Source organism: Cicer arietinum, chromosome 6 (assembly GCF_000331145.2).
Source record: "Cicer arietinum cultivar CDC Frontier isolate Library 1 chromosome 6, Cicar.CDCFrontier_v2.0, whole genome shotgun sequence".
Taxonomy (NCBI): domain Eukaryota; kingdom Viridiplantae; phylum Streptophyta; class Magnoliopsida; order Fabales; family Fabaceae; genus Cicer; species Cicer arietinum.
Genome location: NC_021165.2, coordinates 49,955,340 through 49,971,842, shown reverse-complemented (window position 1 = coordinate 49,971,842; position 16,503 = coordinate 49,955,340). Strand labels below are relative to the sequence as shown.

Here is a 16,503-nt window from a genome sequence, read left to right as displayed (position 1 = left end):
GATTAGACAACTATCAACTTCTTGACATTTTCATTTACAACTCTTGTTTTGTTTCATATGACTAATATGCAAATTATAGTGGGATTTACAAGTAAAATATTTGTAAAATATTTTACAGAAAAATTCAATCACAATTATATATTCTTTTAAAATCATCTAACTTTATTACACTTAAACAAAATAAATAATTTTTATTAATTATCAATATAAAGTTTTAAATGTATTTTTTGCACTCTTAAATTAAAATTTTAATTAATTAAAGATAGAGAGAAAAAAAATAAAAAATTGCAGACGGCGATGTTTGTTTTCGTTTCGGTGGAGTGTGATTGAAGAACGTACAAGTAAGTGTAATAACTAATAAGCCAACGAGAAGATAACAAGAAAAGAATATCAGTTACTAACCCAAAGATAGTGAGGGGGTTAGATTTGGAATCGCATCTTCTAACTGATTCACCATAAGCAAAAAATAAAAAGTCACAATTGAAATCGCTGTATTCTCGAGTGTAATTTAGGGTTTCATGTTATTGTGAATTTAGCGATGAAGGAAAGTAATGGTAAGAACAGTGTTGAAAAACCAGATCAAGATCAAGATCTAGGACTCTATTTCTTGGAATTGTGTCGAAGAAAGGCGAAAGAAGAGTTGGAAGATTACGACGGCGATGATGATGATGATGAGAAAGAGGAATCGCCAAGCGAACTCAACACTATAAACAGTTCGGGAGGTTTTGTTGTTGTTTCTACAGATAAACTTTCAGTGAAGTATACCAGTGTTAATCTTCATGGTCATGATGTTGGTGTTATTCAAGCTAATAAGGTTGCTCCAATAAAACGTCTTGTTTACTATTTCGAAATTTTTGTTAAGGATGGTGGTAATAAAGGTCAAATTTCCATTGGTTTTACTTCTGAGAACTTCAAGATGCGTAGACAACCTGGGTAATTCTTTTTCAAGATGTTTTTTTTTTTTCATTTCTAGTTTTCAATTTTAATTGCAAAACTTGCTCCGGTTTTCGCTACGTTTATAATATGGTTGTTTTTGTGAATCAATTGGGTAAGGATATGTTTGTAATTTTTTGGTTTGAGAAGATGTTTTATATTTTCATTTCTTGCTGTCACTTTTAATTGTAAAATTGGCTCGTGTTTTCACTCTGTTTATGTTAATCAATTGGGTGAGGATATGTTTTTAGTGTGATTGTTGTTACTGTTGTTGTTGTCTGTTTGATTTGAAATACTGATTCCTATTTTCGTTTCTTGTTTTCACTTTTAATTGTAAAACTTGCTTGTGTTTTCGCGCTGTTTACAGTAACATTGTTTATGTGAATCAAATCAACAAGGATATGTTTTTAATGTAATGTAATTGTTGTTACTGTTATAAGTGTAGCAGAGATGTGAATACTGCGTTGGATGTGTGGAAAGACTAGACGAAATATGATTAAGAATGAAAGCACTGGAGAGAGAGAGTTGGGGTAGTACCATAGTAGAAAAAATGGTAGAAACTCGGCTTAAGTGGTTTGGGCATGTGGAGAGGAGACATGTAGATTGTGTAGTGAGGAGAGTAGATCAAATGAAGTATAGTCAAATCGTTAGAGGCATGAGAAGACCTAGGAAAACTGAGAGAAACTATTAGGAACGACCTAGAGATTAATGAGCTGGAAAGACATATGTTATATGATAGAACACTATGACGCCGTTTGGTCCATGTAGCCGACCTTACTTAGTGGGATAAAACTTGGTTGTTGTAGTTGTTGTAATTGTTGTTGTCTGCTAGATTTGAGCAAATATTTTATGGTTTCATTTCTTAATTTCACTTTTAATTGCAAAACTGATCCCTGTTTATAGTTTATACTATAATTATAGGTAACATTGTTTCTGTGAATCAATTGGATGAGATTTGTTTTTAGAGTAATTGTTGTTATTGTTGTTGTCTGTTTGATTTGAGAAAATGTTTTCTATTTTCATTTCTTGTTTACACTTTTACTTGCAAAACTGCCTGCTGTTTTCACTAAGTTTGTCGTAACATTGTTTATGTGACTAGATTGAATGGGAATATGCTTTTAAATGTAATTATTATTGTTATTGTGTTTTGATGATAGGTGGGAGGCTAATAGCTGTGGATATCACGGGGATGATGGTTTCCTTTATCGTGGACATGGCAAAGGCGAAGCTTTTGGTCCAACCTATACCACTGGTGATATAGTTGGTGCTGGAATTAACTATGCTGCTCAAGAATTCTTTTTCACGTAATCTACTTATTCCTGTACTTTCTCCCTTGCATCGTTGTTTTGAGAATCATTAGGGTTCTCCCTTTTACTTCATTTCCTGATGTTGTTAATTTTAATTGCAAAACTGTTCTGTTGTTTTCATTTCATTTCCTTTTGAGAACAGAAAATTAAATGTAAATGAAAGCAAGATGGCGTTTTTATTTATATTTGCAATTAAATGAGGAAACTGGAATTGAAGATGGCAAATGTTTTCACAAAAGTAAACATGCCTTAGTTTTTCATGTGGTTGATTATACAAAATTATGGATAGTCTGCAGTTGCATGTTAAGTGTTAACAATGCCGTTAATCTATAATTGATTATTCTATATTTTGTTGTTTACATAATTTTTCCTGTTTGTTTCCATGACTAGATCCTTTTTACTCCTTTTGTTTTATGCCAGTAAAAATGGCCAAGTTGTTGGCAAAATCTACAAAGACATGAAGGGACCCCTTTTTCCAACCGTTGCTGTTCATAGCCAGAATGAAGAGTATGTTGTTCTGCAGTATTTTCCCCCTTTAATGGACTTTTGATTCTTTATTTATTTTATAAAAATAAAGTTAGACATCCATGTTCAGTGTGTATGTGTGAAGCCGTCTATCAGATTAGAGTAGTCTATTGCACTGGAATTTATTAGTGTAAAAGCAGAAACTTTATATTCAATTTTCACTTAGAGTGTGCACGTAGTATAACTTGTGCACACCAAAATTAATCATCATTCTCTTTTCTCATCTCATAAAGCTGAGCAAGTGTGTGAATAAGGTAGACCACCAAAAATAAAGAGCTTCTTCAACAGTACTTTTGTTTACAAATAGCAGCTTCTTTTGATCATTTGTTGAGGTGTTTAATCTCTCAGGACTGTGTTTCATTTATCTCCAACAGGGTGCTTGTCAACTTCGGGAAGAAACCATTTACGTTTGACCTAAAGGTAATAACCTTTTTCTATGTTTATTTATTCTTGTGTACATGTCTTATCCTTAGCATTATTAATGTAATAACAGGGAAAATTTGTAACTTTGTATTTATTGAAGAGGTCAAATCTTTAAATTTACTTTGAACCCAGTAATTTATTGCAAAATTGTCTTTCATCTAGCACCATGGTATAGTATATTTTTGGTTATTTTAAAAAATGTCTACTCATATTGTTGCAAATTCTAGGTTTACTTATGTTTATATCATGCTTATAATGTTTCATCAAGCGGAAAATAATTTTTTTGTCATTTAATAATTGATTAAGAATCTTATAGTTCATGATACGTTTAGATTCAAGATTCAATTACTGGCCTTTGTGATTGATTCACAATTTGACAACCATTTGGGATGAATCTGAAGCTGGTGTTGTCTCAGCTGGTTTTTTCGGGCCCCTATTAAAAATTTTGAAATTGATTTTTCCTTTTCTTATTAAATTTAATATCCTTAATGTGAAAAAAATGCTTGTAAGTGTATATGTGAGAGGTTATCCAGTAGCGTAAGAGGTTCTCCACAGTATACCCTGCAAGGATGGTATGTAGAGATCCTTGTCATCCATCCCTTGAATCTAAGATAATACTAGGGTGGGATGATTGATTAAATAATTTCAATGTGATTTTCTACAGCCACTATGATCATTGTTAATAAAAAAAACTCTGCTATGTACTTCTCTTTATCACTGTTTCTCTTAATTATTTATCTTGTTGGATTAGGAATTTGAAGCACAAGAAAGAATGAAGCAGCAACTGAAAATAGAGGAAATTCCAGTGCCACCAATTGCAAGTTATGGGTGAGAGAAAATTACACTTAAAAACGAATTTCTTATTAAACATCTGTATCGGTATGAAAGTAAAAGGATTGTAAAACTGTAAAATACAATTGGGAGTATTTGTGAAGTACATGTTTGTAATCGATATGGATATGACTATTATTTCGAAGTGCTGTGTTTGCTTTGTAACTTTTTATTTCAGTTGCAAACAGTGCTCATGAGTGTTAAAATGGAGAAAGGAGGAGGAGAATATATAGTGGAGCAGCAGTATGCCTTAGATTGAGTACTTATAATTTATGGACTGAGATCAGAGCCTGTGTTAAGAGAAATTTAACTGACAAACTTAACTACCAGAATAGATGATCCACAAAATCTAAAATACTAATATATTTCACCTTGGCTGTGTGACATTCATGGATTTCTTGGGAATTAATACTAATATAAAAGATAATTAATATTTCTGAACTAACATTGCTTGTTACCAGAATTGTCCGATCCTACCTGCTACACTATGGTTATGAAGATACATTGAATTCATTTGACGAGGCGAGTAGGAATACTATTCCTCCTATACATATAACGCAAGAAAATGGAAGTGATGACCAGGAAACAACATATGCATTGAATCACAGAAAGGCTCTACGGCAGGTACTTGTTTTTGTCGCAGCTTTTGGTTTATCTTTAAGTTGCAAAGGAAGCGAGGGAATGGTAGGAAGAATTTAGTTGATATGCTTTTACTGAAGTATGGAATTGGACCTCAAATTGAGCCTTGTCCTGGTGTACATGTTGAATTGGAATGTTCTAATTCTGAGTTCAGTGACATGGAATTGAAAAATGACTAATCTTATTGTGTTCAATTCTTAGCTTAGACCCTAAGATTAAATTTTTCTAATACCAAGTATAAAAGTTAAAATCAAAATCTCATGTTCTTTTTCATATAATTTTGTTACTTACTTTGAAAACCATTGCCTCAGCGTGAAGCAACAGCCGTTTTTGCTTTAAACTGTAATCATTGTTGCTGGCACTGGTCACAACTGCTTCTGTGGTGATACTTGCCACACTGAAAAGATCTTCTATTGAATTTTGAACGTATGTGCTTTTGTGTTGTACAGTTTCTGAATGTCATGAATTGTAAATTATAAGTGAATAGGAGAGAGAGGAATAGAATGGTGTTCATATTCAAAAGTTTAAAATACAAGCAAAAGAGTCCTCTTACAGGGGGAGTCTGTTGGGACTTAGATAAAGGAAAGTTAGTTAGTAGAAGTAGTTAATTGGTTCAGGTTGTTATAGGGATAATTAGTTGTTAGTTTGACTGCTATGTTTGTTAGTAGGTAGTTAGGGATCCTTTGCCCCTCTTATCGTAAGTGTACATGGAACCTATAAATAAAGGTTTCATACTTTCATTTCCTTTGAAATGATCTTTTAGCAACTTTAGAAATTGAGTGGTGTAAACCGTTGTAGGAGCATATCTACTTTTGTGATTCATTTTCTTGGGAGAGATTCTCTCCTATTATTTCTTTTTTTTTTCTTTTCTAAATATGGTGTTCTTCCTCTAAATACTTGGAATCCACTTCTTGGGTTCCTAATAGAGTCCTCTTATCTCAATTGAGGAAACACGATAATCATGTCTATATGTTAATGTTGAATGATCAACATCTCTTTCTTTACAAGTATTTTGCATCTATGCAAGTTTTTCTATAAATTATTTTAACATACCCTGGCCATATCATACCCTGAATTTGACAAACAAATTCTGTATCTCCTTATTCATGTTGTATTGCACCCGTGTCATACTATTTATCTGGATTTCATAGCCTCTTGAGCTAGCATTTAAGGTTGTGTTAGGCTTAAAATCCAAATCCTAAGAATTATGATTCAATGGATCGAAGTTCCAATATCTTTCTAAAGAAGTTTCATACCTTGGTTAGATTGAACCGTTGAGTTATAGTGTCAGTATCCTATCAAGTGCCTGTATTGTTATTGATAGACATTTTATTTTTGCTGTCCTTTGTTTTGTTACTGTTAGTATATGGTTGCTGCATACAAACTTTTGTTATTGTCAGTTGCTGATATAGAAACTTACATGGATTACCTCTTTTCTTTGAATGAAGCTAATCAGGGATGGGGAGATTGATGTTGCATTTGGAAAATTGCGTGAATGGTATCCCCAGATTGCTGAGGTGAGCTCTTTCAGATTATAATGGTTGTTTTCAAAGTTGCTTGCATTCTGACTCCAATTTTATTGATTGAAATTGCAATTGCAATTAAATCTACCATAGGGTATAATATGATCTTAAATTGGTACTAGAAATTGCTTTAAGCAAAGTATTGATAGAATGAACGTTTGTAGTGATTATAGCTGATAATGCTTTGCTGCTAATTGTCATGTTCTGCTTACCATGTTGAAGTTTAAGAAATAATCACCTGTTCAAAATAGCCATATATGGCCATGTTGAATAAGATCTTCGTGTTAAAATACTTTGATCCTTCAATTATACCTCTAATTTTATTCCCTTTTATGTAAAAGATCCAAATATCATAGATCCAAGTATTATGTATGTAATACTTGATTTAATATTTCTCTTTTGTATGAATCTCATCTCTTTATTTACTTCATGAGTCATAACAATCAATTCTGGCTACTGCAGGACAATACATCAGCAATGTGTTTTCTACTTCATTGCCAAAAATTTATCGAACTAGTTCGGGTATATTTCTTTTCATATTTAGTTTTCTAACTTGGAATCCTTTACTATTTTATTCTTGTACAAATTAGTATGATAGTCCCTGCAATTAGAGTCCCTTTTTCTTTAACTTTTCTTTCTTTACATTTGATATTAGTAATTTAGTAATAAAATATGGATTTAGGCTACTCATTTTAAATTTAAAATATCTCCTGCTCTTTTAGCTTTATATATAAAGTGTATAACTTGTAAGACCTTGATATTGCTGCATGTGATGCTTAGGTTGGAGCACTGGAGGAGGCTGTCAAATATGGAAGAATAGAATTGTCAAGTTTTTTTGGGTCGCCAGTTTTTGAGGATTTAGTTCAGGTTGATTTTCTTACTGATAATCAGTACAATTGTTGATCATTGAATCTCTGCTAATATCCCTAGCCCATATCAAACTCTTAAGGAGTGATTTGCTGCTTGAAGCTTATAATAATCATTCTAATCTTATATCACACGACATGTGAAATTTCATGTACCTACATTGCAATACGATTTAAGATTCTGTTTCCTGTATGTCTAATCATTTGCACATTAGTACAGATACTTAAATTTAACTCAAGATTCTTTATTTTATTAGGACTGTGTGGCTTTGCTGGCCTATGAACGACCATTGGAATCTGCAGTAGGTTATCTTCTAAAAGACTCACAGCGTGAAGTTGTAGCAGACACAGTAAATGCAATGATACTTTCTACAAATCCCAATATGAAAGAAACAAAAAATTGCTTGCACTCCAATCTTGAGAGGTTACTAAGACAGCTCACTGCATGTTGTTTAGAGAGACGATCATTGAGTGGAGAGCAGGGAGAAGCTTTTCAACTTCAGAGAGTGCTTAGCACTGATAAAAGAAGCTAGTGCTATATTTGTATTGATATTCTAACTCTTCTGTTCATATTACCGTAGTTTGTTTTTATGACAATGCCAAATGATCCATTCAAAAAAAGAAAAAAAAAAAACAATGCTAAATGAGCAAATTGTTCTTAGCGTCTCATCTATGTACTCTGGAGTCCCCCATCCATGTACATGTTGATTATCTTTTTTAGGAGAGGGTGGGTTCTGTATATGCATGTAACCTTTTCATAATCCAACAGATGGAAATTAGAAATTGAACAAGGCATGGTTTCAAGTTAAAAAAAATTATGCAATAAAAATAGGCAAGTATGTGTGGGTTCATATGCAAAAGCAAAATTATGTATCAGTAGTGTAAATGACTTGTTCTGTTAGCAATTCCCGAATTTGATTATTCTTTTCTTGAGTAAATGTTTTATTCAATCCAGTTTTTATTTTTTTTTTATTTTTTTATTTTTATTTTTATTTTTTATTGGAAATGGAAGTATGCTTGTTTTTCGTTTTTTTGTTGTTATAGTTTTTCTGTTTTCATTTTTAGTTATGAAATAAAATTGGTATCTTAAATTCGTTCTGTGCATAAAAATCATGTTTATTGGAAAATAAACTATTTTTTAAGTCAAGCTAAAAACAGGAATCGAATAAGTCCTCAAATGTGTTATTTTTTTTCCTTTAGAGGCGACAATGAAAGGTTTTTCTTTAATTCTTTTAACGATGTAAAATCTTATATTTAATCTGTAGCATCACATATACAATTTCCCATATACAGATTCTAATTGGTTGAGTAATTATCAGTAATATGGTTCTTTAAAGAAAACTACATAAGTGACACAACATATGGCAAAAATAATGATAAAAATATCAATAGTGAGAGCAGAGACAGCTTGATCACTAAGCTTCATATTCTTTCCACCAAGTCTATCAACCATGTCTGGAACAGGTTCATAATTCTTCAATTCTATCTCATAAGGATCTTCTAATTTAATTTTCAATTTCTCTTGTTGGCGACTTGCAACCTCTTGAGCAAGGGTCCAATCATAAAATCTCCTACTTTCTTCATTGCTAAGAACATTGTAAACCTCTCTTAGTTTCATGAATTTTTCTGAGGCGGTTTTTAATGGGAGAGAAGTTGTGTCTGGATGATACTCCTTTGATAATTTCCTGAAAGTTACTTTAATTTCTTCTAAATCAGCCTCCGGGGATACTCCCAAGAATCTGCTTGTTTACATCATCGTCATCCATTAATTTATATGTCTTGTCATGTTAACATGTTTCCTCATGAAACAATATCTCTTGGAACTAGTAACCACATACTATTGTTTATTTTTGTCTTAACCATATAGAGATTCTAGAAAAAATGAGACCGATTATTTCTTTGATCTAGAAATAAATAAAGTCTATTTAACTGTTGAAATGCTTAATAATAATCACGAATGACCAACCACTTTTACCCTTTCTTCTACTTAAAGTTGAGTTACATGTAAAATTGAGCCAAAAATTCAGTTTACAATAGGACCTATAAGAGAAAGTGGTTTCTTCTCTCTCCTCAATATTCTTAAAAGTTCTCAAATTAATATTGAGGGAGAGAAGGATGGAAGAAAAGGTTTTGTTAGTTTTTATATTTTGAAGGTGATTGGTGTGTCTAAATTAAAAACTAAACATGCTATTATACAGTTCAAGAAACTTACTCATAATGAGAACCTTCAAAACTGAGTAAATCACCAAAGTCTTCACCCAACAGCTTATTAGGTTTTTCCTCTGAATTGGTTTGTTTCTTTTTTTCACTACTTTTAGTGCTACCTCCAACCCAACCTTCATCTTCATTCTCCCAGTGGATTCTTGTGTCAACTCCAGGTGGTGCTCTCTGAGGACTCTGAGAGTCTTTAGAACCGTAAACATTCAGAGTGGTGTATCTGTTGTGAGTGGTTGTTCTATAAAACCTTACTGCTCTAATTGTTTTTGTGTTTCCTAAGATGGGATTGAATAATAGAATTTGTGGAGAAGGTGTTGCTGTGGAAGCCATGAGAGGGGAGAAAGAAAATAATGGTTGGATTTTGGGAAAGCTCAGGATTCGATACATGCCCCACCTTCTATTATGTGGTTCACAATAAATTTGGGCCATAGATTTTGTAAATATTAATTTTAATTATAGATTAAAGACGATTTCTTTTTATTAAATTTGCACCACATGATTTGTTATAACAATTCTAATTTAAGGATTGAAGCCTATTTCTTTTTATATAATTTGCGCCATAGGCTTTTTAATTCTAATTTTTTTTATTAAGGATCACTAACGATGTAAGTACAACTCAAATGGTAAAAAGTTATAAAATGATGTTTTGAAATACGAGTTTAAATCCACAATATTTTTTTATCTGTATTTAATGTGGGTAAGTTTTATCGTTAGATTATTTAAAATAAAAAATTAAGACGAATACCTTTTTATGAATAAAAGTTTATGTTAATGACGTAACTATCAAGTTATATGATAACTCGGAGTAGTTGTTAAAAAATAGGAGTCAAAACATTTTTAATCATTTAACTTATTTTAAAAATTAAATTTGGTCTTTTAACTTTAAAACATGTTAGATTGATTTCTTAACTTACATAAATTAAGACAACTTGGCTCCAAAAGTTAGTGGTAAGTGTTAAATCATAGTGATATGCATAAGTTATATATGATTGTTGAAATCTTTCTCCATTTTATTGAAATTCTTTTGTTGATAGTTTTTGTAGACTTGTTACATTGTATTTAGATTTTTGTTTGTAATTTTTTTACGAACATGAAAAATGAGTCTTTTACAGTAGTATTTAAAAAAAACATTTTTCTTTTTCTAAAATAGACTACAAAACCAATTTTTTAAACTCATATTGAACTTTACACCACTTCATTGAAAATAAAATCAAAATTATTACAATTCAAATTAAATACACCTAAAACTTAAAATTATTATAAAATATTGACTTGAAATATTCTTTGTTTTCCTTTAAATTAATTTCTTTTAAATCCTCGTCAAAAGTGTAATAATGACTTATAAGTTGAAGGATAACAACATTAACTTAGATCAGTCATTTGGTGGATCTTTAGCAAGGTTGAAGTGTGATGGTATTTCATTTGGTTTAGATTCATATGTGATGCTGGATATGATCGACATGTTTTCTTGAAAAAATAATAGTAGAAGACCCTAGTATATTCCTCCATATTCACAATTGTATGGTGGTATACTTAAAAGTACATTTAGGATGATCCATTGGGTAATAGCAAAATGTTTGGATGTCCGAAGAGGCAATTTTGCTAGAGTAAATGACTTGGATGCGTTTCTTATGTGGTTAATCTCTAGAAAAAAGAGTCAATTGACCTCATTTTTTTTTTGAGAATAACGATGTAGACAAAAGGAAAAACGTCAAGTGCTTTTTGGTATGCTTTGCCTTGGACTCTTGCTCATAAGACCTTACCTGGATACTTAAATTTAATGATCTCTCTCCAACTTCACTATTGAAGTTATCTATTGAAAAATATATTGTCTTACACTCTTCTCTTATTTTATATAAGGAGTGGATTACCAACACATGAGACAATTAAATGTAATGAGAAAATTGATCTAAGATTGATTTTTAAGTCTTGTTTAAATTTAAATCATATGGGCTTTAGTTAAGTTTTTTCACTACTTTTTATTAATATGTTAACTTAAAGTTGAAGAAACACATTTGTTCTTTTAAGTTTTTATGTCTTTTGGTCAATTTGTTCAAGCTATGAAGCTGAATTGAGTTGCTTGTGAACTTGAGTCAAGTTCGAGCTGAAAAATAAGTTCGTGATAAACTCGAGCCGAGTTTCGTGTCGAATCATTTCTTATCGAGTTGAGCCAAGTTGAACCTAAGTTTGACTAGAATCAACTCATTTCTAGCCCTACATAGAGCGTTCATAATATCCAAAAAAGATACCCATTTGTGATCTTGAATCACACTTGTCCAAATTTTCTTGAGTGTTTAAAATAAAGCATGTACAACCAAATTGATGAAAGTAAGAAATATTTAGTTTTTTTCCTTTCCACAATTCATAAGGAAGCTTATTTACAATACGTATGATATAAACTCTATTTTGAATATAACACACAATATTAACTACTTCAATCCAAAAGTATTTTGCAATATTTGATTCATGAATCATGGTGCATGTCATTTCTTAAAGAGATTTATTGTTTTTCTTTCTACGACATCATTTTGTTGGGGTGTTGTAGGAGATGAGAAATTATGTAAAATACCACTCTATTCATAGAGGATTTTGAAAGGTTTGTTTTCAAATTCACCACAATAATCACTACGAATTGTTGTAATACAAAAAACTTTTTTATTTTGCACTTTTTTTTGCATAAGATAGTAAATATTTTAACCTATGTCCATCAGGAATAGTCATCAACAATCACTAATCTATATATTTTTTCCACTAACAGAGATTGTCCGTACGGGACCAAATAAGTCAATGTGCAATTGCAAATTTAAGAGTTAAAGCGGTATAAAAGTGGAAACAACATTTTTTGAAGTAAATTATATTTTAATCTATTTCCCTTTTCTAAAATGCCTCTTAAAGAACATCTAATTTATATTTGAGATTTAATAATCCTTTACCCAAACTGAGTTTGTTTAACTTTGAGATCATTCTCAAGTTAGCATGATACAATGTTTTGTGCCATATCGATAGCTCTTCTTTGAGGATTAGGGTTTGGAATATATGACTTTTTTGGGGTCATGTTTCGTGAACATCCACTTTTTAGCTACCATGATTGGTGTTTCAACTTGATTCTTAAGCACATCTGCAACATAAATTATTTTGACCTTAGGTGCCTAAATTTGTTTGGGTCTTGACTTGTTAGTTTTGAAATATTTTTTGTCTTTCCATGTTTTCAACATATAACAAGTTATTTTATCATGACCTTTCTTTAAACAGTAAGAACATAAAATTGATAAACCATTAGTTTAGTAACCCTTTTTGTTTCCTCAAAAAGTTCATCAAAAGTATCTTGCAATTCATCATAAGTAGGTAATAAATACTTGAATTTCATCTAATTCTTTTTCGTTTTCTTCCCAATCTATATAAACTTTTTTTCCCCTTTCTTATCCTTTTTACCCTTCTTATCACTCGTTTCTATCTTCTTTATGTAGTCAGGAAAATCCATTTTCTATGATCGAATATTCAACATAGAGCATGTGATGGATGACTTGCTTTCTTCCTTCTTACTTCACTTCTTTGCTTTGTTGTAGATTTTTTTATTTTTATTTTTGTTCGTTCCTTGTTTGTTCTTTTTTTTTATCACCATCTAGATTCACTTTTTTTGAATTCTTCTACCTTTTTAACATTTAAGGATGAACCAATTAGAGCAATACTATTTTTATTCTTCTTTCTCTTAATGCACATTTTGATTCATAGCTCTATTATATGACCTTTTGATTTTGAAGTCACATTTGAAGCTCTTTATACCATTCATAACAAGGAGAGCTTTAACAATATAGAAGGAGCATTGAATAAAGTTGTCTACTTTTTTTTTCTTCCAAAAATAGGTTTCTATTAACAAGTCGATGAAAGTTTTTTGATAAGATGTTGAATAAAGTTGTCTACTTTTTCCAAAAATAGATTCCTTTTAATAAAGTCAGTGAATTTTTTTTGATCATATAGAAACTTGCGAGAATTTGATAACTCGCAAAATCTCACACAATGAACACTCATCAACTCTCCCACTTTTTCTCACTTAAATTCTCACCTCAAGAAAGTGAATTAGAAAACTTGTGTAATCTAGATTAAGAGTTGAAATTAAAGAAATGAAGAATAAATATTGAAGATGGGAGATCTAGATTAAAGAAATCATTGAAATTAAATTAAAGAAATCTAGATTAAGTTTTTAAGATGGGAGATATTTATAGGTAAAGAGTCAAATGAGAAAATGTAACACCCCGATTTTCAAAGCGAGGGTGTATTTTTTTTTCAAAAGAAATTAAAATAAAACAGAGTAAAACAAATAAGGAAATGCCTTTGGATAAATAATTGAGTCATTATAATTCACAAGCAGCGGAAAAGTTTCTCCAAATATAAATCCAAAGCATTTACACACAACAAATGGTACATGGAACCCATTCAAATAAGATGTCAAACTGACAATATTAGTATAAGTATAGTTCCAAATTAAAATACTCCAACCCAAAAAGAAGGACGTCTAGTCCCTATACATCAACCTAGTCTGATCAGCCTACCAAAAACTATACACCCTGAGCGATCTCCACGCGCCCCGTGAGATCCTCCTAACGTAGCTCCAGTCAAGCATTCCCATCCGTAGGATACGAACCGGTAGGATCGTCCTAGCTCTCATCTGAGGGCAAAGCCCAGATTTCCACAATAGTTGTAAAGGGTCACCAACCGAAATTAACAGTTAACACATAACATTTAAGTTTTTTTTTTTTAAATGCACAAAATAACCTTTCAACTAAGCATGCACCTTAAAAGGATTTTCCATATGCTAAAAGTTCATGTAACACTTGCCAAATTAAAATGAAGTCAAAATAAAGTTCTCAATCCATCAAGTAATACATAACTAACCAAGACATTGATAAATCAATGAGCAATCTGTTATCTAACTCAAAATAAGAATTTCTACTAAGCCAATCGATTTCCAAATCGATTTCCTGAAGGTTTTTAGTGAAATTTGAATTCTGGGCTTAATTCAATCGATTGGGCAATCGATTGGGCAATCAATTGACAGCATATCTCAGCCCCTGACTTAATGCCAATCGATTTCTAAATCGATTTCCGTCAGTTTTGCTGAAATCTTGCATGGCCAAATCGATTGGGAAATCGATTTCATAAAAAGTTTAGCCCCTGTAACTTCCCAATCGATTGGGAAAATCGATTTCCCTATGTATTCTTTCATAAATTCATAAACTAACTCAATCACATTCATACATAATCCCAAATCTTAACACTTAGCACTGATAACGCAATCGCTACAACATCATGAGTTTCGAAATAGTATTGCAATCAAACATGCTATCACCAAATTCCAAAACATAACACTTAACACTTATAACACAATACTACAACATCATGGGTTTCGAAATGGTATTGCAATCAAACATGTTATCACCAAATTCCAAAACATACACTTAACACTTATAACACAATACTACACAGACAAAATGAACCAACAATTCACAATTTAACAGGGTGTAGTCTCTCACGGACAAACACCTGTGCAGTGTCACATGGACAAACACAATTCACCAAGAAACGTAAGTCGTAAACGTACCACCTATCACGGGTTAGTACTGTTTACCGAGGTGCTACCTATCACGTGTCAGCACAACTTACCCAACGTAAATCGTAAACGTACTGCCTATCACGGGCCCGTACCGTTTACCAAGGTGCCCCCTATCGCGGGTCAGCACGATTTACCAAAACACACATAAGTAAACAAGACATTAAGAGATTCCCCATTCTTAATTCTCATTTAACTTAAACCAGGGCGTAGTCTCTCACGGACAAACACCTGTGCAGTCCCTCACGGACAAACACAATTCACCAAGGAATGTAAGTCGTAAACATACCACCTAGCACGGGTCAGTACTGTTTACCGAGGTGCCACCTATCACGGGTCAGCACAACTCACCAAACGTAAATCGTAAACGTACTGCCTATCACGGGCCCGTACCGTTTACCAAGGTGCCCCCTATCGCGGGTCAGCACGATTTACCAAAACACACATAAGTAAACAAGACATTAAGAGATTCCCCATTCTTAACGCCTAGTTAACTTAAACGCGTAGACATTAAGAGATTCCCCATTCTTAATACTCGTTTAACTTAAACGATTTTCACGACCACATTAAGTTAACGTAGACATTAAGAGATTCCCCATTCTTAATACTCGTTTAACTTAAACGATTTTCACGACCACATTAAGTTAACGTAGACATTAAGAGATTCCCCATTCTTAATACTCGTTTAACTTAAACGATTTTCACGACAACATTAAGTAAACGTAGACATTAAGAGATTCCCCATTCTTAATACTCATTTAACTTAAACGATTTTCCAAAACAACATTAAGTAAACAAGACATTAAGAGATTCCCCATTCTTAATACTCATTTAACTTAAACGATTTTCAAAACAACATTAAGTAAACAAGACATTAAGAGATTCCCCATTCTTAATACTCATTTAACTTAAACGACTTTCAAAACAAACATTAAGTAAACGAGAAATTAAGAGATTCCCCATTCTTAATACTCATTTAACTTAAAACGATTTTTCACAAACAAACACACATTAATAAACGAGACATTAAGAGATTCCCCATTCTTAATACTCGATTAACTCTAATGGTTTTCAAATTCCACACAGAACGAACTCAAACGTATTATCAAATTCAATCCACAATCCACACCAAAACACATCAATTCATTTCTCCACAAAATCCAACCATACACATATCAAATTTCATCAGTATTAATTAAGAACACGTCAAATACGACGAACACAAATCAACACAATCCACCACTCAAACACAACAAGTTTCATTTACTCAAAATCATACATAAATGAGTTTAAATTCATTTTCCACGAAACATTCATCAATATAACAAAAACCTAACTCTAAGATTTTACCCATAAAGCCTTAGATTCATTTTCCCCCAAATCAACACTCTAACCCTAACAAAATTCTTTTCCACACAACCACAGATAAGTCCCTAAATGCAAACTAAAAGTTTGGAAGGAGCCCTTACCTTAACGTTAGCTTTAACGTGCGATTACGGCACCGTGAGTAAATCCGGTAAATTTTCCGCTCGCAACGCCGCTTCCATAATTGGTCCACTATCACCGTAGCACGGAGGTGAGCAACCTTCCCTTCTATCACTTCTTGAAACGACGTTTAGATCTAGGTGAAA

At 32.1% G+C, this 16,503-nt stretch overlaps 2 protein-coding genes across 2 annotated transcripts; one reads left to right on the top strand and one right to left on the bottom strand.

Moving 5' to 3' along the window:
- Positions 1–287: 287 nt before the first annotated feature.
- LOC101493875 (ran-binding protein M homolog) lies at positions 288–7,714 on the top strand. The gene is made up of 10 exons (XM_004506339.4): positions 288–933; positions 2,091–2,237; positions 2,661–2,747; positions 3,140–3,185; positions 3,940–4,016; positions 4,481–4,643; positions 6,107–6,175; positions 6,644–6,703; positions 6,962–7,048; positions 7,305–7,714. Exons 1-10 carry the CDS (start codon positions 539–541, stop codon positions 7,578–7,580), a joined length of 1,407 nt encoding a protein of 468 aa, XP_004506396.1. The 5' UTR covers positions 288–538; the 3' UTR covers positions 7,581–7,714.
- A 621-nt stretch (positions 7,715–8,335) lies between these two features.
- On the bottom strand, positions 8,336–9,708 carry LOC101493556 (NAD(P)H-quinone oxidoreductase subunit T, chloroplastic). Its single transcript, XM_004506338.4, has 2 exons — positions 9,260–9,708; positions 8,336–8,786 (listed from the first exon to the last, which is right to left on the bottom strand). Exons 1-2 carry the CDS (start codon positions 9,691–9,693, stop codon positions 8,363–8,365), a joined length of 858 nt encoding a protein of 285 aa, XP_004506395.2. The 5' UTR covers positions 9,694–9,708; the 3' UTR covers positions 8,336–8,362.
- Positions 9,709–16,503: the final 6,795 nt, after the last annotated feature.